Source organism: Vigna unguiculata, chromosome 7 (genome assembly GCF_037176805.1).
Source record: "Vigna unguiculata cultivar grain cowpea cultivar isolate G323 ecotype 2 chromosome 7, ASM3717680v1, whole genome shotgun sequence".
NCBI classification, from domain to species: Eukaryota; Viridiplantae; Streptophyta; class Magnoliopsida; order Fabales; family Fabaceae; genus Vigna; species Vigna unguiculata.
This window is the reverse complement of record NC_140798.1, coordinates 5,489,614-5,513,016: the sequence shown is the minus strand read 5'-3', so window position 1 is coordinate 5,513,016 and position 23,403 is coordinate 5,489,614. Positions and strand designations below refer to the sequence as shown.

Sequence of the window (23,403 nt, the reverse complement as noted above, 5' to 3'; positions counted from 1 at the left end):
TGTGTCCTCTCTTGGTGGTGGTGGTGGTGGAAGGGATTGGGTGTGTCTCCCATTTGTCAATGTGGAAAGGTTGTTGTCATGAGAACTGCCAGAACAAGTAGAAATGTTGGGAAGAAATTTTGGGATTGTCCGAATTTCAAGGTTAGGTTGTTGGGTGTTTTTTTTGTAATTCGTGATTGTGAATAATGTATATTTTGTTGTTCTTGATTTGATGAACAAAGAGGAAATGAAGATTCTGTTGGCTGTAATTATTTCAAGTGGTGTGGAGAAGATGATGTTGACAACAGAGATGATGTTATCATGAGACAAAGGAGGAAGATTGTTAGTTTAGAGAAAAGTAATAAGTTGTATGAGAAATGGGTAAAGAGATTAATAAGAATTGTTTATAAAGAGACTAATAGGAATTGTTTGTGTTCTTGTTCTAGTGAATGTATTCTTAGTTTCAGTAGTGATCAAAAGCCCCTAATTTGTTGTGAATGGGTTGTTTGTATTATGTTTTGTTGTGGTATGGTGTGATATGATATACTGCACCAAAGTTGTATTTGGTTTTCATATCATATATAAAGTTCCAAAATTAGTGAAATATGTGTATTTTCTTTTTATATATAAACCTGTTCATTTATATGTTTTTGGCTATTACATAGTGCACATAAATCACACAGAAAAGGATTGTAACTAAACAAGGAAACTTGTGATATATCAGAATATCAAAGTTTATATATAAACTTGTTCATTTATATGCTTCCAAAGTACTACAAATTAGAACATCAGAGTTTCTCCAAAATACCACAATCAATTTTGCTCCAAAATACTACATCAAGAGTGTTTCTCCAAAATACAACCACAATAAGTTCTACATAAACCAAATACATCAGATTCAGATTATGTCTTGTCCACTAACAAAATATAAAATACAAATGGTTTTCATGGTTAACATCAGATTCAGATTCAGATTAACACAATATTTTCATGGTTTTCAAACACGACCCCGCCTGTGCTGAAGTTTTGGCCTTATATTAGGTATGCCACGTGATGGGGGACGTAGTGGTGGAATTGGTGTTGCAGTGGGATGTGCTGGAACTGATGGAATTGACTCTTGGGTAGTGCTTGGTTCAGTTGAAGTTGAAGCTTGTGTACAAATCACGGCTGGTGGCATATTTGCACTTACATCAGGATTGGATGGTTGGGTTGCAGGAACAGATTGATCAGAAGTTGATGGTTGGGTTGGAGGCACAAATTGTTGACTTGACAAATTTTGCCCTTCATCAGAAGTTGGTGTATGGGTTGGAGGCACATATTGTCCACATCAAATAAACCATCACTTTCTTCATGTATGGAATCAATGGAGGGACCATCTTCAATCTGAACCTCTTCCACATTTTGTGTTTCAGGCTGGACCTGTGAGACACCACTCTTAGGTTGTACCTGTGATTCACCCAGATTTTGAACCTCAACCTCAACCTCAACACTTTCAGGTTGGACCTGTTCTGCACCATTAAACTGCACCTCTTCTAAAACTTCTGCCTCACACTGCACATGAGCCTCATTTACTAACTATTATGCCTCACACTACACCTCAACCTCACCACTTTCGGGTTGGACCTGTTCTGCACCATTACACTGCACTTGTTCTAACTCTTCTGCCCTACTGCACCTCAACCTCACCACTTTTGGGCTGTACTTGTTCTGCACCATTACACTGCACCTCAACCTCATTTCTTAACACATTTGCCTCCCTCTCCACCTCAACCTCATTTCGTAAATCCTCTACAACTCCAGCCTCAGTGTCATTCTCCACACCAATGTCATTCTCCACACCAGTATTTTCTTCACCAATATCCTCAGCTGGATAATATTCCAACATATGCACCTCTTCTGCTACACAAACTGGGTGAATGACATACATACGGACTTCACCACGTTGCTTTGCGATTTCGACCATATACAGTGCACCAACATCATCAACGAAATGCCACAACGTTTCCTCCAACACTGGACAACCTCCTACTGAATAGCATAGGTCCTTCACATTAATATAACCCATTTCTCTCAATATAGAAAGCACCTCGAAGTAAGACCATTTGTCTTGGTCACATGACAATTAGCTTCTTTGGTCATCAACATACTTAATTCCCCACTCATTCACGAAATGTCCTCCATGGTGAATAACCACTTGAAACTTGTCATCTTCCATCACAAAAAGTGAGTATTGCTTGTGAACCTGTGAAATGTCCACATACCCACAACAATATACTTTTATTGCAACAAATACCACCGACAAACCGACAGGATACACTAACCCCGCTAAAAGGGGACCATAAACTACACACTAATGTGAAAATGGTGGGACAACACAGAAACATCGAAAAAATTAAACAAATTTTCAATTGAAAACGATAATCAAGCGTCCAAATCAAAAACCCGATACCTAAAACCCCCCAATTTCAGTAATTAAAAACAAAATCCACAAAACCCTAAATCGCAAAGATATAAAATTCGAAGCAGAACTCACCTGGAATGCTCGATGATTTCGATTACAGACGACAACCACACGAACGAAATGGGTGTTGCTCCCAATTCCTCACACCAACGTAATGCCTCAAGACGTCGTTTTCCACCTGATCCCAATTCCATTATCAATAACCCTAATTAGATTCAAACGAATTCATCTTCCACATAAGCGTAGTGTTATGGGCCACGTAATTCCAAGTGAGACAAAGTAAAACAGTCATGTCACTGTTTCGTTACTGATTTTAACGTTGTTAACTTTGAAGGCTAAATTGAGTCACTTTTGAAAACTTTAGGACTAAATTGAGACACTGAATAATTAAAGGACCGTTTTAAAAATTGCTAACAAATTAGAAGACTAAAACAATAATTTAACCTTTTTTTTAGTCTTCAAAGGTCTCAAACAGAACTTATACTGTTGTGATATGTTCAAAGTTAGTTTTGGATTTTTCTTGTTGAGGTTTTTTTTTTCGTTAATAACTTCTAAACTTTATTTTACTTTATAGATTTTATAATAAAATTAAATGAATTAACCATTGGAGTCTTATAGATAATTAATGAATTAGTGATTGAAGTCTTATAAATAATTAATGAGTTAGTCATTGTAATCTTAAGAATAGTTAATATATTAGTAATTGGAGTCTGGATAATTAATAATTAACAAGTTAACCATTTATAATTATACGTATTATTTTTATTATACTTGTTATTATTTCTTATTACAGTTATACGTATTATTTTTATTAATATTTGATTTATATATTACTAACGAACACACAGACGTTGCATTTTTTAATTTTTTAAAAATTTAAGTTAAGATCAATAACAAATATGTAATTAATTTTTAAAATAGTTGTTAAATGTAAAATTAAAAAAAAAAACAAACGGTTTAGTCCACGCATTAAGACAAAAGAAAGTTTTTAAAATAATGATTTAAGACAAATTTTTTTTTAGAATAATGATTAAAAATAAATTATTTATAAAATAATTAATTTTAAAATAAAATATATGATTAAAATATATATTTGATCTTTATTTTCGTTTAGTTTTATCAATTTAGTCTTAATATTAATTTTTTAATCACATGTACCAATCAAAGTTTATTTGATTATAGTTTAATATATTTTTTCCATATTATATTATATAATAAAATAAAATAATCCTTTATTATTTTAATATAAGCATAGTTTACGTGCATGTATCTCATTCTTGTCCAAATCAGTTCATTTCACTACAAATTAACTGATGATATAAAGGGTTTCTATATGCAAGAATCACTCTGAAAACAAATCAAACATATATATTAGTTTACTATGAGTTAGTGATTGTTATTAAATTAATAACATTTTAAAAAATGACTCTCAAATTTTCAGAATCATATTTCTTTACAAACATATCTCTCATTTTAGTATTAAGATGCAACTTGGTTCTTAAATGTTTAACTAAATTGTATTTTAACAAGAGACTAAAATGCATTTTAATTATAATATGTAATTATCTACATGAACTAAATGAAATATTAATGTAAAAGCTGAGCTATTTTTAAATACTTTATTTTCATTTATTTACATTCTATAACTAAATTATTTAAACTTTCCATACACATATACCAATCAAAGTTCACTATTTTAAATTAATTATTTTTGAATAATTAGTCAAATTTTAAAAATTTCTCTTGCAACGGAAATAACATATGAAAGTTTTCTCTGTTCACGTCTCTTTTGTTCTGTGATTTGGTTTGGGCTCTTCTATCCACCTTGAATTCGGGTCGGATCGTACCGACCCGGCATCTTTCCCGCACTGATAAATCCATGTCCCTTCTCTTCTCTGTCGTGTTCATCTTCATCGTTCAAATTTACTAAAAATACTTTCTACTAATCTGGTATTCTTTTTCACCTTTTTTCCTTTTAATTTTCTTTGCTTCGTTTATGCTTTTGAAATGCGCTTCAATGCTTTCTTTTCATTTCTCAATTAGATTCTTGTTGGTTCTTTTAATTTTTTGTTTTTTTTTTGTTTGTGAACTGTTCGATTTTATCATCTATCTGATTCATTTTGCGTTGGTGGTTAGGTTTTCATTCTTTTTATTTTTCACAGCTTGTCGAATTTTTATCTAGGTTGATGGTGCTTGTTTATCCATTTGTTTCAGGTTTCGCTTTTTTATTCTTCGCTTGATTTTGTGGGTACAGTGAAGTAACTTTCTTTTCACATTTTTTTTTTTAGAATTTGAACTGTTTTGCTCCAATTTTGATCTCTTTTGTGATTTTTATGAAAATCATTCAGTGACGTTAGATGATAATTTGTAATTTATGTGATTTCAAATTTGAGTTCAATTTGTTTTTTATTTTATTTGATTGAAGCAGCAATTCTGGTTTCAGGTCAGTTTGATTGGGTTCTGTTTCTTTTACTGTTGGTACCAGTCATTTATGTATGCCTCTTACATTTCAGTTTTTATTGGGAGATTGCATTAGTTTTTTTTGTAGGTTTTGCTTCAATTTGTGGCCTCTGGGTGCTAGGTTCGAGCATTCAAACTATCATGTCCAAACAATTGGGTTTTACGTATCTTGTTTGTGTTAATTATTAGGTTTCTATAGTTATTTTTTTTTGTAATATTTCTCAAGGTTTTTTATATTACTATGCTAAAAGCCTTTGACTACCTATTAGGTTTCTATACTATAACCCTTTGTATATCATGGTTTATTAAAATCGGGGTCTTTGTTATGTATCCTAACATTGTTGTTAAGAGTAAAATACATTGGAACTTTTTTCTTCGTTATTATTATGTTAGGTTTTTGTTTGGATGTTTCAGTTTATTCATCTGCCTTTCAGTGTTATTGTTGTAAAGAAAACTATTCATATAGGGAAAAGAGTTTGAACTTTTAGATTTTCAAAAAATTTAAAATCAGGATATGTTGATGCTATGCTATATCAGAAGCTAACATTTTTTAACTCTACAATGTTTTTCTTTGTTTCTTTTAAAAAAATTTTTATTCTTTTTTGCTGGAATAAGGTAATTTTAAATTGTGCTAAGCTTTAAATTTTTCTTCTTATATTTTAGATTTGTGCTATTCACTAAATTCTATTTGATTAACTAGTATTTACAAATTGTAATGAAATAATTTATTTTGGAATATGAAAAATGTGGATAATGTACCCCTGATATTTTTTATTGTGTATTGCAAGCTCAGAATTGTTTACAGAATATTTGGTGTGACATCTATACTTGGAACCTTTTTTTACCAGCTTTACTAATTTTTGGTATATGGAAAGAAGACAATTTTTGTTCACAATGTCCAATATTTTCTTGCTGTGGTTGTAAATTCTTGCATTCTTAAGGAAAACCATTTCTACTTTGGTGTTTGACTTCTATATAGTGTAAAACACATGTTCCTTTAAAGGGCTTCCTTGCATTTATGTTGAGGGTTTGGGTTGTCCTGGTTTTCTACGCCGATATCTTTTGTTCTGTGCTTTTGATTTTGATTTTCTTTTAAGGGGAGGTTCTTGTCCTCCTATTCCTTTTGCATTCTTCTCCCCTCTGTCCTTTTGAATTTCTTCCCATTAAACTTTTTTAGTTAAAATATATTGTATTTGAGGGCGACCCATGGTGCAGCAGCAAAGTTGCGCCTTGGTGTTCAGCTGCTAATGGGTTCAAATTTGGAATTATATATGTTATCTGGTTTGCAACCATTTTAGGGTTAAATAGATTGGGCTGTAGAGTGTTTTTTGTGCATTAATAGCATCTGAATATGGAGAGTTCTTATATGGTCCATGGAACTTTTTCATGTGCATAAGTTACTGTCATTTGTATTTATTACTTTACTGTTTTTGTGCAATGTTTCATTATCGCTCTTATGATTTGAAAACAGGACATGGCAGAAGATATGGAAATTGATCAAATTGTGGAAGTTCCTGATACCCCAGATAGAATAACTGTGAGGGGTGATGATCAAAAACGTTTATGTAATCCTGAGAAGAGGGGCAGAGCTTTTAATGCTGCAGTTGAAATGAATAATAATTTCTGTACTACATCGTCCCCGTCAGAGAAATCTTATCCTTCTCAAAATGCTCCCATGTTTAGGAGAGGCCAAACAATGCATTCTAGTGGAGCTGAAAAGATGGAGAGAGGGAAAAGTATAAACTCCAAGGTTTCTTCTAAATCATCTCACCGAGATATTCCTGTTTTAGATTTGACTGAAGAGAATGGACCGAGCCAACAACTGAAACCAGCTTTCTCACTTGGTGCATCAAGAGATCATGCAACTGAAGACAAGAAAGCACCCAAAGCAGCTATTGGGAACTCTTTGTCGCCAGCCATTTTAGATTCGTCTGTTACATCTAGAAATCCCTTCACTGGAAAGTGTAAACTTCCAGGTTCTAATACATCTGTGGATCGTGGCAAGGGTATTTCTCTGTCTCAGGATTCTCGATCCCAAAATGATAAGCAAGTGTCTTTGCCTTCATTTGTTTCCCCCTCTCCACGAGGTAGAGAGAACAAGAGATTGGTGCGAAATGGGTGTATTTTACCTGTTAATATTGCAACAAGGGCTAAACAATTAGCTGAACAGAGAAACCTTCAAACTGAAGATGTTGAACAGAGCCATGCTGATCATGCGCTTTCTAGCAATGCAGTGTCGCCAAATAGTGTTGATGACATAGTTGCTAGAGAGAGAGGCAATGGTAGAGTTAAAGGAAAGGAAGTTCGTATTTATTCTCCATTGAATGGATGCAGTGCTGGAACTTTTTGCGCTGCTAGCAGGTAACGTGACCATGCTTCACTTTCAAGTTCTTTCTAATTTTTAGTTGATGACTTGAAGGTAATATCATCATTTGCTGGTAATCTTGCCTCAAGAGTTCTACAAGATTTATCTGCATGGAATTTTTATTACATTATATGAATAAACTGCTAGCAGCTTGATAATTGACTAGGTGCTGTAAAGCCTTTAACAAGCTAGTGAATCATATAACTTATAAATGTATTGAATCTAATTACTTGCTAAGGCTATCCAATATGTCCACATTTTACTAGAAATTGGTTCTCTTTGTTATAATTATAGAAATGAGGAACTGATACAATATAAATATCTAGATTATATATGTATTATTAGGAATGTTTTTTATTTATTCCTGTATCATGTCTTTGTTATTAGAGAATATAAAATCTCCTTCAATTGTTGTATTGATTCCTTTCTCTCAATATAAAAAAAAAGTACCTCTGCTGTCTCAGAAATATATGGTTTCAGCCCAACGTTTCTCTCTTTCTTAGAGTTTACCACTCTTAAATGGATTTGATTTTTGGGGTTACAACGGAAAATGAAATGAGATTATTTCTTCTTTCTTGGTCAAAAGGCATGCATGCAGTTCATTTATTGCAGTAAAAATTTTTACCATAAAAATGCATATTTATTGAGTATTGATCGTCATAATCATTGATTTTTGACTGGGTTGTTGGAACTTCTTGAAGTTTTTGACACAAGTACGTTTAATTAGAACTAAGGGTCATTCAGAAAAATAACAAGTTAAAAAAGTCTTCCTCTAGCATTAGGGTAGTTCTGATTGTGTTAAGAATTTGGGCTTAATGTCCACCTTACAAAACTGGATCTTATGGTGAGGATTAGCAAAAAGCCTTATAGGGCCTACATTTACCATATTTCTAGTTGATGTGAAATCTAAATCCACCAAGAGTGGACCTCTTGAGACTTCACTCAGCTTTTCAGATCGAGTCTCCATAGATTGCCCTTATAGCCTGCAATCCATGTTTCATAATTTTGTCAAATATTTTCCTAACCAGGGAGTCATTGCAAAGTCTGTTGGAGGTATGAATACTTTCATTGTGCTATGCAAGTTTTTTTTTTGGTTGGTAAAATTCAAACTAAATATTGGTCCCTAATGTTTATAGAATCGTTTTGGAAAGTGAAAAGGACGTAACATTGTCTACATGTTTAAATTGGTTACATCTTTTGTTTCTGTTGGCTAATACTGAAGAGGAATTTGATATTTCTTCAGTAGCCCTGCCATCAATCACGAAGAGGTCACTGGTACCAGTAATGATACAAGAAATTCACTTCAATACTCTGGAGTACAAGATGGTTGGAGAACTACTCGTAATTACATGAATGCTAATCAGCACATGTATGATGTACATGGGCATCGCATGACGAGAAATAATGGTGTTGGAAGATTTACTAATAGGCGGAATACACACACAGTGGATGGAAGAAACCTCGGGAGTAATCAAAGCAGCACACATGTACATGGTTCTCAATCAGATCATACCGCACAACCAAGTTCTGTGATCATGCTAGATGCGGACCAATCAGCTGTTAACCGTCCTACTGCTGACATTCTGGCTAAAAGGCAAAGAAGACGTGAACCACCTGGGGAATCATCAAGTTCACATCCGGAAGTGGTAGAGTTGTTATCCACACCAAGGAACTCAGCAAGCTCATCTCGGAGCCGTGGCTTGGATCCTGAAGTGGTTGAGTTGGTATCCACGCCAAGGTACAGATCATCTGAAGATTTAGATGATAATGACAACAATAGCTTGGAAGCTCGAGCAAGACAAGTGGAAGCAGATGAGATTTTGGCACGTGAACTCCAAGAACAATTGTATCATGATGATTTCATTGAAAACAGAGGGGTTGGTTTTTTCTTTTCTTTTCTTTTCTTATTTTTCTCGCCTCTTATGAGGTGTGGTTTAAGCATATATTTCTTTTTTTACAACAACTTCATCATATGTTGACTTGTTGCAGATTGATGAACATTTAGCGTGGGAGTTGCACCATGCAGAGGATCTTCTGCCTACATCCATTGATAGTCCCAGCATAAATCATCCTGTAACTAAGCCTTTTCTTCCTTTTTCTTAAATGAATATGTTACAGAAAACTCCTTTATGTATAAACTAAGTTTCTTGTATGTTTCCCTTAATATTATGTTGTTAAGAGGCTTCCTTTTATGCAGCAATGCTAAAATGTCCTGTATGTACTTATTTAACCCTTTCAAATATTTTTATAAAACTTAGATGATTTATGGATGGTGTTGAATTAAGGGTCGAAATGTCTGGAAGGAACTTGAAAGCTACATATAACATAACCTAAGATCCTAAGTCAATAGGGGCAATTAGGAATAATAAATTATTCTTTTAATTGAATTTTATACTGAAGAATTAGGAGTTTCAATTTCAGATTTTAATTAGAAATTAGTTGAGTATCAATGAAGCAATCTTTTAAAGAAACAAGGGGAGCAAAATTAGGGGATTATGGGGGCAAAATATTTTTTTCCAGATATTTGATAATAATTTTAAAACATGAGAGGGGGTGCTTGCCTAGGCTCAACTATACTTAGGTCCGTCCGCCACTGAACATAACCATTATCTTTGTTATTTGGCATAACTGTACAATTCTCTAGAATTTATCTGTGATGAGCGTATTTCAATGCTATTCTGTGTCCTAGTTAACAGGATGCTAGAGAAATATTATTAGAACTTGTACCCTCAAGCAAGAGGATATCTTGTTGCCTTGCCAGTTTTTTGTTAGTTGAAAAGTTGGTCAATTTAGAGATATAGTAATTGATAGCTGAGTAGAGGGGGTTTTGACAAATCTACTTTTTCAATATACAGGCAAGGCTTCCTAGGGCAAACAGACAGCCTCGTATATGGCCTAATCAGAATTCTTCTAGAAGGAGAGCTATGCCTGTAGTTTCTTTCTCTAATAGAATGTCACAGTTGAGGAGTCGTGCTACAAGTAGGACTCGGAATCCTAACATGCCATCTAGAGGAAGAGGCCCCCGGTTTCCTCTGGATATGGACTTAGACATGGTATCCTCATACATTTTCCCTATAATATTTTCTTCTTTCTTTTCTTATCTATCTTTCTTCTCTTTGCATTCCTTCATGACTTCCTAACGTAAATTTTCTTGCAATGTCATATCTTGGTAGCATGCAGTCATTTTTTTGTAATTAATTCCTTATCTTAATAAAATAATTCTAGAGTATTTTATTGTGTACTTGTTTAAAGGCATTCCTCCATTAACTGGGTTTTTAATGGGAGTTTCCACTGTTCATATGGTGGAGAAAGAGGAGTGGGAGTTGGTGCACGGAACTCGGGTGCCTTGTATTTTTAATTCTTTTTCCCCAGGTTCTTGTTTTATTTTATTTTGTACTTAAGAAAACCAAATAAAGTATGCATTTACTTTTTTCATTTATATGCAAGGACTGGTCTGGTATGGCCCAACTTCACTTAGGCCTAGCCTAACCCTACCTTGCATGACTTGGGCCCAACTTGGCTCAACTCAACCCGGTTCTACCTTACTTGGGCCTGACTCAACCTAATCTTGCATACCTTGAACTGATCCAAAGCTCACCTTAATTTTTGATTTTCAAAATCCAAAAAATTATCCAATCTATTTTATATTTAAATCCAAATCCAATTAAATGGACTGGACATAGAATCCAAAAATATGATTTGAGATAAATCCATTAAAATAGACAAAGTAATATGAATTTGGATGATATGGATTGAATTTAAATTAAAGATTTGAAGTTTTAGCTTACCCCTACAACTAAAGATGGATGTTAATAAAATAAGTAATGAAAAAAAAAAAAACAGAATGCAGGTGTTGGCGGAGGCGAAACTAGTTGCCGGCTGTGGTGGAACTAGTTGTAGGCAGCGGCGTCTTTGTCACTGAGGTGGCAGAACGGGTCTGCAACTATGTTCATTTAAGGCTAGGTTAGCCTTTTAATTTTGGACATGGATTGACTTCCGGTTTATGACCTAATCCACTCCATTTTCCTTTTTTTTTTAATTTATTGGGCTTGAGTTGGGTTATAAAGGACCAAAAACTGCCTTTTAGAAGTCAGGATTTGTTTCCTCAGGTCTGGGTCAGGATGGATTGACCTGAGACTTCTTCCACCTCTCGAAAGGGGTCACAAATCTGACAATATTCGCTGGACATTCTTGCATTCTGAAATGTGATTTCCACGATGTCTGTTCTGGGACGTCCAAAGTGGCCATGATGTCAAACCAGCATTGCCACCTCTGTGGTGGCAGGTACAACTGTCACCAATTTCTGACATGGTGCTACCATAGCCGATTTTGATAACACTGCTCTAGCTTTGGAATTATGTACAAGGAAAACTTGTTTACAATAAGGTGAGGGGATATTTTGAACAGACCGAACTCGAGACAAAAGTAAAATCTTATTAAAAATTTTCACCATAACTTCTTGCTTCCCCACCAAATTGTTATATAGTAAGAACTTGTACTTTTGCTTAATCTCATCCTCAAAGTGAGTCTCTTAGCATACAAGCATACATCTTTGAATTTGTAAATTTTGGATTGGGATTATGTGGTATTGAACATGTATAATTTTAATTTTCCATGGCATCCATCTCTCCTGTACAGAGACTTGATATATTGGAAGCTTTAGAAAATTCAATGGGGGATTTCAGTGATATTGCTGATGGCATCTTTAACGGGCGACGTGATTTCAATGAGTAAGTTTGTATTGGATAATTTATTTATACTTTGTGCGCATAACCTATGCTTCATTCTCATTTATTTTAATCTCTAAAATTAAGCTTAATTTTTGGTTCTTAAAATTTAGAATAGTAACAACTTAGAAAGTGAGAGGACAGAATGAGATAAAAGTACCAATGTGGGGAGGCCGCGTACAAGTTCTTCATTCTGTATGTTAAGTAGTACTGCACGTCACCAAAACACGAGTTTTTTTGTTGTGCAAGGGCCCCATAATGTTACTCAGTTTTGGCATAAGTTTGTATCCTTGATATCTGAATTTTTGAATTAGGTTCTTGGGTATGGTGGCTTCGCAATTGTTTACCGAAAGTTTTATTTCTTTTATCTCTGTTATGAATTTATGGTCCATGTTTTCTTGCAGAAGTGATTATGAAATGTTATTGGCCCTTGACGAGAGAAATCACCAACATACTGGTGCGTCTACTAATCTGATCAATAGCCTTCCACAGTCCACCATCCAGGTCAGTTATTATTTTCTGGTGAAATTCTTTATCCACTTTTGGGATGACCCTTAACACTGTCTCCTTTTTCCCTCAACCCTTCATGATCTGCTGGTCCAGTTTCAATTCTGGGGGAAAATGGAATTGATTTTTGATTCAATGCTGATATGTTTTATGTTCATTGTCACAGAATGACAACATGACAGAGCCATGTGCTATATGTCTTGAGACCCCAGTCAAGGGAGAAACTATTCGCCACCTTCCCTGTTTGCACAAATTTCACAAAGATGTGAGACCATTAAGCATATTTGTTTGTTTCTATTTTGAAATTATAAAATGCTAATTTGCTCTAATCTATTCTTGGCAGTGTATTGATCCTTGGCTCCAGAGGAAAACATCATGCCCCGTCTGCAAGTCATCAATCACCTAATCCATTTTAGGACTTAGGTTGTTAATTTATCTTTTGATGCATTAGATATTCATCAATCAGCCACCTCATTTTTTCTTTCAGGGGAAAAGGTAATAATCACAGTGCCTTTAATTTATCTTTTGATACAGTAGATATTCAAAAGCGAATAGTTACAGAAAGATCTGCAAGTCGTAACGATGCTGATATACTGTTACTGTCTTTTTTAAATTGTGATTAGTTGTGGGGCAAGAATGAATGCATTTTGAGAAATCTGTTATGACTGATGTTGTAATTTAACTTCTACTGCTGCTGCTGCTAAATACTGCAGAGTTGGCACGAGCCCAATCTTCAAAATTTTTTTTCTCTTAAAGATGAGAATAATGGTCCTTGTTTAATCTCTAACCAAAGTTTTGGACTCTTTAGGAGGAAGAGTGTGAGACTCACTATTTAGAGAGAATTTTTATATTGACGTTTCAAAGTTCACTAGTTATTTATTATTATATGAAAATTTATTAGAATAAATAAAAAGTACAGTATGAAAAAATTACATTAAAATCATATAAAAGATTACAAACTCGTCTTCCTTTCATACACAACTTTGTTTTATTTTCATTCAAAGATATAAAGGTAATTTTCTATTATGTCAATGAAAAATAACAAATTCTTGATATCTTTCCGTGACAATGGTCCATAAAAATAAATCTGTTTCTTTAAAATTTATAAATTATGTAATAGATATATATTTTTTATTAAGGTACATACATTTATAATTATTTTCTCAAATTATCACTTTATATTTTTTAATATCATAGTTTTTTTTTTAAAGTGTGCCATGTTCTTAAAATTTAAGAAAACACCCTTGTAATTTAAAAAAGAGAATAATTTAATATTTTTTAAAACTAGTAAAACATTTACTTATTGTAATTTTAAAAAAATGATGTCAATATAATTTGAAATTTACACAGACAATATTAGTGTAATTTATTTTCTTATAAATAAAAATATTATACACATGTCTACCAATATTAAAATCATTGTATTACTATCTATTTAATAACATACACAACAATTATTAATGATAACACTTTTCTTCTATATTATTCTAAAACCATATTTTCCTCTTCTTATTTTCTCTCTGCATTTTCTTCTCTTGTATATCTTCTCCACTCTTCCCTGTCTTTTTTATCTTTCCTAATCTCTCTTTGTTGCCTTTCCTTCACCTCTATTCTTTCTTTCTTTATCTCATTTTTCTTTCTCCTCTATTATTATCTAAAAGACAACATGTTTATGTTTAAAATGGTTAGATATTATATTGTATTAATTTTTAACTATAAAAAATTTTAGAGCTTAGTAATATTTATTTTCATTACGTTTGATATTACATTTTTCTTTTAAATATATATTTCTAAAAGCATATACAGTACAAATTAAATTTTCTTATCTAAAATAAGTTTTGAAATTGATTTGTTTATACAAAATATTTTAAAATGAAATAAATTAAAATTAAAATAATTCAAGTTTTAACCATTTATAAATTTCTAAAATTTTAAAATTTGTGGTTCTAAGAGGATTTAGTTCAAAAACTTGTTATTGAAAACTAGGAATAATCATTGATTTGATTTTTAATGATCCAATCTATATTTATTTTAGATTCAAATAATTTGATCAGATTTTTTATCCAAATCTATTTTTTCAGTAAAACTAGTTTTGATTTTTCTTTTAAATCCAGATCCAAATATTTGGATCAAGATTTAAATCTGGTCCAAATATTTGGATCAAGTTCAAAATCCAGAATTCATTTGTTATAAAAGAAATTTAAATTGAATTTTATAAAACTTGTGTCCTTAAGGCCGACACGATACAATTTGGCTAGAGTTGTCAATTTGTTCAAATCCACAGGACTAGGCCTTAGCCCACGTGGCTTAGGGCCAAAAAAGTCCACCATGCAAAAAGTTCCCCATTAAAAAAGCCCACAAGGCCAAAAACCACATAAAAGTTATATGGTTCAAGACCTACCCATGGGCTTTCTTCTTAAACATGAAGATATATTATTTATTAAAATATATTATTATACTTTTCGTCGTTGGCTTATGGTCGAAAGGTCTAGGACCCGTCTAGGTCTTCAGGCTAGGCCAAGCCGACCCGCTTAGGTCGTTGGGACAACATAGTCTATCTGACTCGTCGTGTCGACCCAACACGGTCAAGTTGTCGTGTCAGCCCAATCTCAGATGGTCGATCGTCAGGCCCACTTGACCATTTAGGGTTGTCGGGCCTGCCCGGTCCGTACAAGTCGTCTGGTATGGCCCATCCAGTCGTCGGGCCGACTCAGCTTGTCCGAGTTATCGGGCCCGCCCGACCCCATCAAGGTCGGCCCAACCTGTCCGGGTCTTCGGGCCCAATTGACTCATTCGGGTCATCGGACACAATCGAATTGTTCGGGTCATCGGACCCATCAACTCGTTTGGGTCATCGGGCCCGATTGACTTGTTCGGGTCATCGGGCCTGTCGAGCTCGTTCGTGTCTTTATGCCCGCCCGACCCATTCAGGTTGTCTAGTCTATCAACTCATCCGAGTCGTCGTGCCCGTCTAACCTATTTTGTTTGTCGGGTCCGCTCGACCCTTTAGGATAGTCGGGCCTGCCCGTCGAGCACGACCCGTTTGAGTCTGATTTAGCCTTGTCCATCTCAAACTTTAGCCTAATCCAGCTAAAAAATTAAATTGAAAATTTGGATTGAATTTTTTGGATTATCCATATTTGAAAATCTTGATTTAGAGAATGAATATTCAATCCATGAAATATATAAAATGTGGATTAGAGTGAAATCCAAATCCATTAAAATGGATTTTAAATGAATTGAATTTTTAATAAAATGGATTTTAAATGGATTGAATGAGAGCAAAAATGGATCGGACAAGAAAATTAAATTTTTTACCCACCCCTACTGAAAACCTTCTCCATCTATCCCATGAAATCATGAACAAACACAAGTGAAGGCACATGCTTCAAAGTTATTATGATTATAACACTAACAAACTTTCACTTTCTTTGTAAGAATTCATTTTTGCTTTTTAGTTTGCAGCATATTTTTGGAAATGATTTCTAAGATGTAACCAAATATATTATTATTAGTATTATAATCTGTAGGAGCCATTTTTTTGTCTTAAGCTTAATGGGCCTAACTCTAGTGAGTAAGGGAGGGCCCAAGGTTAGCCCACCAGCCTTTTTCCAAAGGCAAGAAAAACCCCTCAGTTCTGATTCCACTCGGTCATTCCCTCTTCTTCCCTCTCTCACTAAAACGTTCTCACTCTTGTTCTCTTGTGAAGCAGAAGTTGTGCTAGGGCAACTGCGAAACTTTCCTCGAAGCTAGTCGAAAGCTCCTTCAACGTAAGTTAAACACCTGAACCTTGTGTTTTCCCTCCCTTTTCTGTTTGGTAGTGTTGGTTCAGTTTTGGGTCGTCCTAATAGCCTTCTTTTCTTGTACACTTGTCTTTGTTTCAGCTTCTTAAGTTGTCGTTCACTGTGGTGAGCTCCTATTAGAACTCTCTTCCACTATGGTTTCCTTTTCCAGGTAAGAGAAGCTAGAGTTTACACGTTTTTATACAATATTCTACTTATCTTGGTTTGGTTTCATGTTTATTTGGCTTGTTTGTTGTTGTGGTTGCCTGGAAAATGTTAAAATGTTGTTTAGCTTTGAATGTTTGTTTGTTGCATGCGTGAACAGTGGAGAGAACTGGTATTTTCGCCCAAGCGAGCATATCTCACCTATGCGAGAATAGTAGAAGCTCACCTGGTTTCTGCTTGAACTCTTGCCCATGCGACGAGCCTCCATTTTGAGCGACGAATTATCTCGCTCAGGCGAGAAGGTCTCGCTTAAGCAAGAACCCGCAGAAACCTATAGTGTTCACTGTTCGAGCTCTCGCCTAGGCGAAATGGGTTCTCTTGAACGAGAGAGTCTCTCTAGCATGAGCGAGAACCTCTAGCTTGGGCGAGATTCGTGCAGGAAACATTGTATTGGCTGAAATTGCTTTATGATTGTTTTATTTACCTTTCATGCTCGAAGTATATGACCATGCCAATTTTGTATGCTTTAATGAGACTGAAATGGATGTGTTGGTATGAAATGAGACATGACTTGGTTGGTTGGCTATGTATTGACATGAGACTATAATGCTTGAGATGACATGTGAAATGTTGTTGGTAAAAGAGTTTCATGGAAAACTCTTGGTGATGGTATGGATTATGTATACCTTGATATAGGAGATGTCTAAATAAAGGAAGGTAACTTGAACTCTAATAATCATTCACACTCATATAAAGTAGAATGATTTATGTGGTGAAAGTGACAAAAAGTCCTAGTCTTTGGCAAGATAATGACTTTTAGATGATCATGAAATTAACCCGAGGTGTGGTTGATTAATAACCCCTTATGTCTAGACTCACATGATTTGAGTACCTAATGCTTTGTATGTTTATAACCGGATTTACATTATATATTTAAATGTAGATTAAAATACTCTGTTGGTCCTCGTATTTTTATTAATCTCAATTAGGTCCTCATTTTTATAAACTAGTATCAATTAGGTCATTTCCGTTAGCAAAGAACTAACACCGTTAAGTAGGTGCCACGTGTCAGCTTCTCGTTTTTTTGAATTTTTTTTTTTGAATTTTTTTTTTGAATTTTTTTTAATCTTTTTAAAATTTATTTTTTTAAAAAAAATTATTATTTTTTAAATATTTATGCCACGTGTCAGGTTTGCAGTGTGTCACGTGTCAATCTTATATGGTGACACGTGTCAAATTATTGTATAAATATCAAATTATTGTCAAATTATTGTCAATCTAATTGATACTAATTTACAAAAATGAGGACCTAATTGAGACTAATAAAAATACGATTACCAAATTAAAATTCTGCGACAAAAACGAAGACCAACGAAATATTTTAACCTTAAATGTAATTATGTTATAATCAATATTATACGTACTTATTACTCATAATATATAATTAACATCTAATCACCTATAATACATTCAATTATCACGTAACAGCAAAGTAACGCTGAAGAATATTTTCACGTGAATTTGCATTGGAGAAACCGAAGAGTATAATTATAAAAAAATTTCTTGTTATATTTGAAGATGGGGAACGGGTCTTCACTTGCAGATCCAAACATATCACAGGATCATATTTTATGAAAATGAAACAATGGCGTTTGACACATTAACCATTTCGAGCTTATGTAAGATCTCAAATAGTTTCATTTGTAGTGTGACATGTTTCGGTCTTCTGCATTGCATCTTTTCTAAACAGGGAAAACACGGAATCCACTTGTTTATTATTGTTCATTCTAATTGGGGAGAGAAGAGAGAGTAAAAGATGTAATAACTTGTGTGAGGAGAGAAAAAAAAAATATATAAGTGTGTATAATTAAACAAAACACATAACAAAACAATTCTGGTTTATGAATAGAAAAGTTTAAAATTGTTGAACAGTGGTTGATATTTCCACTAGCATAGGAGAAAGCCTTATTGTAATTTTTATTTGATTAGTAAGTAGGAGGAAGGTATTTCTAGCGAGCATCCTTGGATAGAAGAAGATTATCCACTTTCCGGGCATTGCATAGTTCATCAGCACAATCACCACTCTCAAAAACAGCAGCTGCTCCCATTCCAGTACCTGCTCACACCAGACAACCCATCATTTTCTGCAACATGTTTATTAAGCACAAGCCAAAACATACAGTGAGAAAGTGAGTGTACCTATGCACATAGATATAACCCCAAATCGACAGTCCCTGCCACGTTTCTTCATTTCATGCAACAGTGTAGCAACACATCGAGCACCTACAAAAAAAATTGAAAAACAAAATGTCATGTATTATTCGAATTTAGCAAGTGAACGTGACAAAAATCCTACAGAAATTTTACAAGTAACATCAGTTGTCCAGAACAGAAGAAAATAAGACAAAGAGATAGATTTGAAACGGAGATTGGATAACCGAGGAATTGAAAAACATACTCTCATTGGATCTCTCATGAATCAAAGTTAGTATATTTTTTGTGATTTATGTATGTTAATATGTAAGAATCTTAAATCTTAAGTAGTTTTCTGAAATTAAATTAGGAATGTATGAAAATTACAAAGAACTTACATGAACTGCTATACTCTTGAATAAAAAGAATTAGGCTGTATCACTATAAGTTATAACTTTTGACTTATCCAACAAGGGATTGGAGTATGGTGTATAGATAACAGTGGTGTTGTTGCATTTGGAATGTAAGATAAAAAGTTGTGATATACACCTGTTGCACCTAGAGGATGCCCAATTGCCATTGCACCTCCATTAACATTGATCTTTTCTGGATCAAGTCCTAGCTTGTTTCGGCAATACACGAACTGGGAAGCAAATGCCTTAACACAAACAAATTATTGAAGTTAGTATATGTAAATTCAGACAGAGAAAACGGAAAATGTAACACAAACACATTGGTCAAGTACCTCATTTATTTCAAAAAGATCAATATCATCAAGCTCTAGACCTGCAGCCTTAACAGCAACAGGAATTGCAGCAGCAGGGCCCACACCCATGATTGCAGGATCAACACCAACTGCTGAGAAAGTCCTGGATGACAGCCAATAAATAATGTTCACATTTCTATCTTATCAATTATTCAATTTCAAATTTTAAGCACATTGATAATATAGTTTATGATTTTAGAATGGAACAATTCATTACAAGAAAGATAAATATATATAAATATGAAGTTCCAGTTTCTAAAAGAAATGCTTGACAGGTTTGTTCAAAAATTGTTCTCTTCCTAGATAATATTGTATGAATCTTGTATTTAGGGATTATAGTGAATGAAAGTTCCTTTCTATTTTACTAAGGGGTGCACTTGTATAAGAAACATGACAAAACAGGAATTTGTCAGTACTTATTTTTTGAATGTATTTTGAGTTCTGTGCAATTATGCTTTTGGTGAATAAAGCACTCTACGTGAAAACGTGTGCCAAAATGTTGCTGGTATAGTTGGCAAGAAAATTGGTACTAATCTAGTAGGATTTGATAGTCAAATATACACCTAGCATAAGGAACTAGATATACCATTTACTAAACCAGATAAGTATAAATGTGTGTTGTTTGGCCAAAACAGAGAAAAAGTGCATCATTCTGCAGCTGAGCACTAATTTAATAATTCCAAAATATATTTTTTCTCAATTTTTTAAAAACTTAATTCAAACTTTAATCTAGAGCATTGACATTTCAATATGCACTGGATATATAAATATTTCCATTGACTAAAGCTAATATGGCACAGACTATGTACCTGAATACACCAAGAATGGGTAGGCCCTTTTGCTGTGCAATACTTCTTTTCATAAGCAGAACAGCTCCAGCTCCATCACTCACCTGGCTAGAATTACCTAAAGCACAGGTATCACATGATTAAACTTAGAACATCAATTAGAAGGGATTTGGGGAAATGAATCAGGTTTTTTTGATCTTATACCAGCAGTAGTGGTTCCATCTTTCTTGAAGACAGGTTTGAGCCTCCCTAGATCAGATACTGTTGTCCCAGGTCGAATTCCATCATCAACAGAAATGGTGACAGGTTTCTCCTCACCAGATTTAGGGTCCACAATCTGTTAGAAAAAAAAAAAAAAGGTTATATTCAGCACCCAAGACGCCAAAGAAAGATTCAATATACCCTGTAACGGCAATACCTTGGTGGAAACTGGGATAATTTCATCTTTAAATCTACCAGAAGCAGTAGCTGCAGCAGCTCGTCTATGAGACTCAACCTAACAACATAAACAACATAATTGTTAAGAAGCTTCAGTTCAAAGTCATTAAATTATAAAATACGAAATCTTAAATTAAGAAAACATATATCCAACTTACTGCAGCCAGATCTTGTTCCTTCCTTGAAACACCAAAGCGATTTGCAACATTTTCAGAGGTAATACCCATTGGAAGAAGACAGTTTTGAGCTTGCTCAAACATTTTTACCTGTCACAACACCAAAGAAAATATCATAACCTTGCAGCCATGTTAGAAGTTTTATTTCCTAAAATAAAAATTAAGATTATATAATAAAGCCGAGGAGATGGAGAGATGAAAAGAGGGAAAAATACTTTAGGATTAACTGATCCTTCCCATGCCATTGGATTCGCTGTCATAGATTCCAAACCAGCACCAATGCCTAAACAAAATAAGTAAAGATAACATAAGACGCTAAAAATCATTAACAATCACAAGAAGAACAACAAAGAAAAATGGTGCATCCTTTACCAATGTCATAGAATCCAGCCCTTATAGCAGCAGCTACATCAGCAACAGCCTGGAGTCCAGACGAACATTGCCTATTAACAGTCCTAACAGGTACAGTTTCTGGATGGAAATAAAATCACATGTACTATCAATAACAAATCAGAGTCACATATCAGGTTCACAAGCACGGAATATGTACACATACCAGGAAAACCAGCATAAAATGCAGCCATTCGGCATTCACTAGCTCTTTGAGATCCAGGAGCCAATACAGAACCCACAACAATATCCCCAACTTCACTTGGGTTGACATTGGTTCTCTCAATTACAGCCTATGATGAAAACCCATGTTCATGTAGAGTTATAGAATAGAAAGTTACATTTAATACAGTAAACTATAAACTAGAGTTACAAATACCTTTGCACAAATCAACACAGCTTAAGAAAAGCAGTTATTTATTAGAACTCATCCAAAATTGAAAATGCACAAAAACTAAAAATCAAAAGCAAAGAACTGAAACCTTTAAAACAGGAGCCAGTAGATCATCAGCATGAGTGTCTTTGAAACCACCACGCTTAGATTTGCAAAGAGCAGTTCGATAAGCACTGCAGAATTGGAAATACATAATTTTGGGTAAAAGATAAAGATCCATCAAAAACAAATCCTCATAATTCACAGCTGTAAACTGTCATTAGATAAATAAAACTTGTTTAACATGACATATTTCAATTGAGTAAGAGCACAACTTACGCCACGATCACAACATCGTCCCCAAATGTAGATGTCCTGTGATAAGCAGCACTATCCCCCGCCGCACATGCTGAAGCCTGGTGATCAAGAGTTCAACAAAGAAACAATCAACTGACAGCAAATAAAAGCATCAATATACAAATTGTTTTGTGATAAAAATATACAACAAACGCCTAACAATCCATCAAGGAAACCATGTGTAGCATAAGAATCATATGTGCACAATTTCTCAAACGCCCTGTCGGGCATATAAAATCATAAATATATACAAGATCAAAACTTAGAAAGAATTCTTAGCAAACAATTAATCAAGAAAAAAAAAATCGGATTTAAATGTCAAAAGGGAAACATGAACACGTTCCATTTCAAAACAAGTGAAACAACCTATTGAACAAATATAAGCACGTTCAGTACATGAACACGTCCATATACATATTACTCTTTTATAAATAACAAAATCCTAACAATCAATCAAGGAAACTATATGTAGAAAAAAGAGTCATGTTTTTCCTTCTTCCAAGACCCGCACTCTAGCAGCCTACAAAATCACAAAATACATCCACGAAAAAATATTTCTTCACAATTCTGAGGGTAATAATCAATCAAGAGAAAACAAGATACAAGATCAAAACTTTTATAAAATTCTGAGCTAACAATCAAAGAAGAGAACAAATTGTCACAGAATTAACAAAAGGGTAATCAACACACATGTCAAACAACCTATGAAATGAATATGCAAATATTTTGAGCTAATAACCAATCAAGGGAGCTGATCATGGCAAAGTTAGCGAAAGGGACGGTTTTTCCAAAAGCCAAACAAGCATCAAAAGATTAAACGAAAAGGGTAACGACGAAAACGCCATGTTAGTGGTAAGAAAGTGAAGACAGAAAAAGGGAATGAAAGAAACTAACAGAGAGAGAGGATGATTCATTGGCGTGGGTGGATGATGAAGGGTTGAGATGATGAAGCAAAATCTTCTGTCTGTTGATCGCTTTCTCCATTTTTGAGTTTCGTGATTTGGAAAGTAAATCGAATTCGCAGAGAAAGGAAGAATGGTGAGATTCAAAGAAGAGATTTGATTTGATCACTTCATACTTCCGTTTATTTATCCAGTTTGGAAGCAACAAAAAAAGTCATAATTATTTTCACATATTATTATAAATTTATTATACCAAATTGTAATTTGGCTTTTATCTAATATTCAATGTATGTTTTTGTCTTTTTTTGTGATTTTTCCTTACAGATTTAGAAATTTCATAATTTTTATTACATATTCATTTTTTTAAAGTTTATTTTCTTTTTTTTATATTCATTTCATTAAATTTGTTCACCATATTTTGATAAGAAAGTGTTATGTCGAGGTTTATTATAAGTAAATAAATAAAACATACCTTGAATTCAATATTTTAAAAAATATAACAATTTACTAACAAAATCCAAGACTAAAATCATGAAACAAATATTATTGTTAAAAAAAATACATTTTTCACTTC

At 33.9% G+C, this 23,403-nt stretch overlaps 2 protein-coding genes across 7 annotated transcripts; one reads left to right on the top strand and one right to left on the bottom strand.

The window, feature by feature from the left end:
* Positions 1–4,189: 4,189 nt before the first annotated feature.
* On the top strand, positions 4,190–13,238 carry LOC114191682 (RING/U-box superfamily protein). Of its 6 annotated transcripts, XM_085676244.1 has the most exons (10): positions 4,215–4,390; positions 4,655–4,688; positions 6,372–7,261; positions 8,509–9,142; positions 9,255–9,338; positions 10,121–10,318; positions 11,904–11,995; positions 12,397–12,496; positions 12,666–12,764; positions 12,843–13,238. In XM_085676244.1, the coding sequence occupies exons 3-10, from the start codon at positions 6,375–6,377 to the stop codon at positions 12,903–12,905; spliced, it is 2,157 nt and encodes a 718-aa protein (XP_085532370.1). In that variant the 5' UTR covers positions 4,215–4,390; positions 4,655–4,688; positions 6,372–6,374; the 3' UTR covers positions 12,906–13,238. The 6 variants fall into 6 exon arrangements, 2 of the variants coding, with proteins under 2 accessions (XP_085532369.1, XP_085532370.1); XR_014996809.1 differs by lacking the exons at positions 4,655–4,688; positions 12,666–12,764; positions 12,843–13,238 and adding exons at positions 11,109–11,228; positions 11,375–11,651 and having other exon boundaries at positions 4,190–4,390; positions 12,397–12,427; XR_014996807.1 differs by lacking the exons at positions 4,655–4,688; positions 12,666–12,764; positions 12,843–13,238 and adding exons at positions 11,109–11,264; positions 11,375–11,651 and having other exon boundaries at positions 4,190–4,390; positions 12,397–12,427.
* A 5,051-nt stretch (positions 13,239–18,289) lies between these two features.
* PKT4 (peroxisomal 3-ketoacyl-CoA thiolase 4) lies at positions 18,290–23,049 on the bottom strand. The gene is made up of 14 exons (XM_028082482.2): positions 22,822–23,049; positions 21,910–21,986; positions 21,680–21,764; positions 21,364–21,490; positions 21,180–21,278; positions 21,023–21,090; positions 20,790–20,897; positions 20,612–20,689; positions 20,398–20,530; positions 20,215–20,311; positions 19,385–19,508; positions 19,189–19,297; positions 18,646–18,729; positions 18,290–18,562 (listed from the first exon to the last, which is right to left on the bottom strand). Exons 1-14 carry the CDS (start codon positions 22,909–22,911, stop codon positions 18,456–18,458), a joined length of 1,386 nt encoding a protein of 461 aa, XP_027938283.1. The 5' UTR covers positions 22,912–23,049; the 3' UTR covers positions 18,290–18,455.
* Positions 23,050–23,403: the final 354 nt, after the last annotated feature.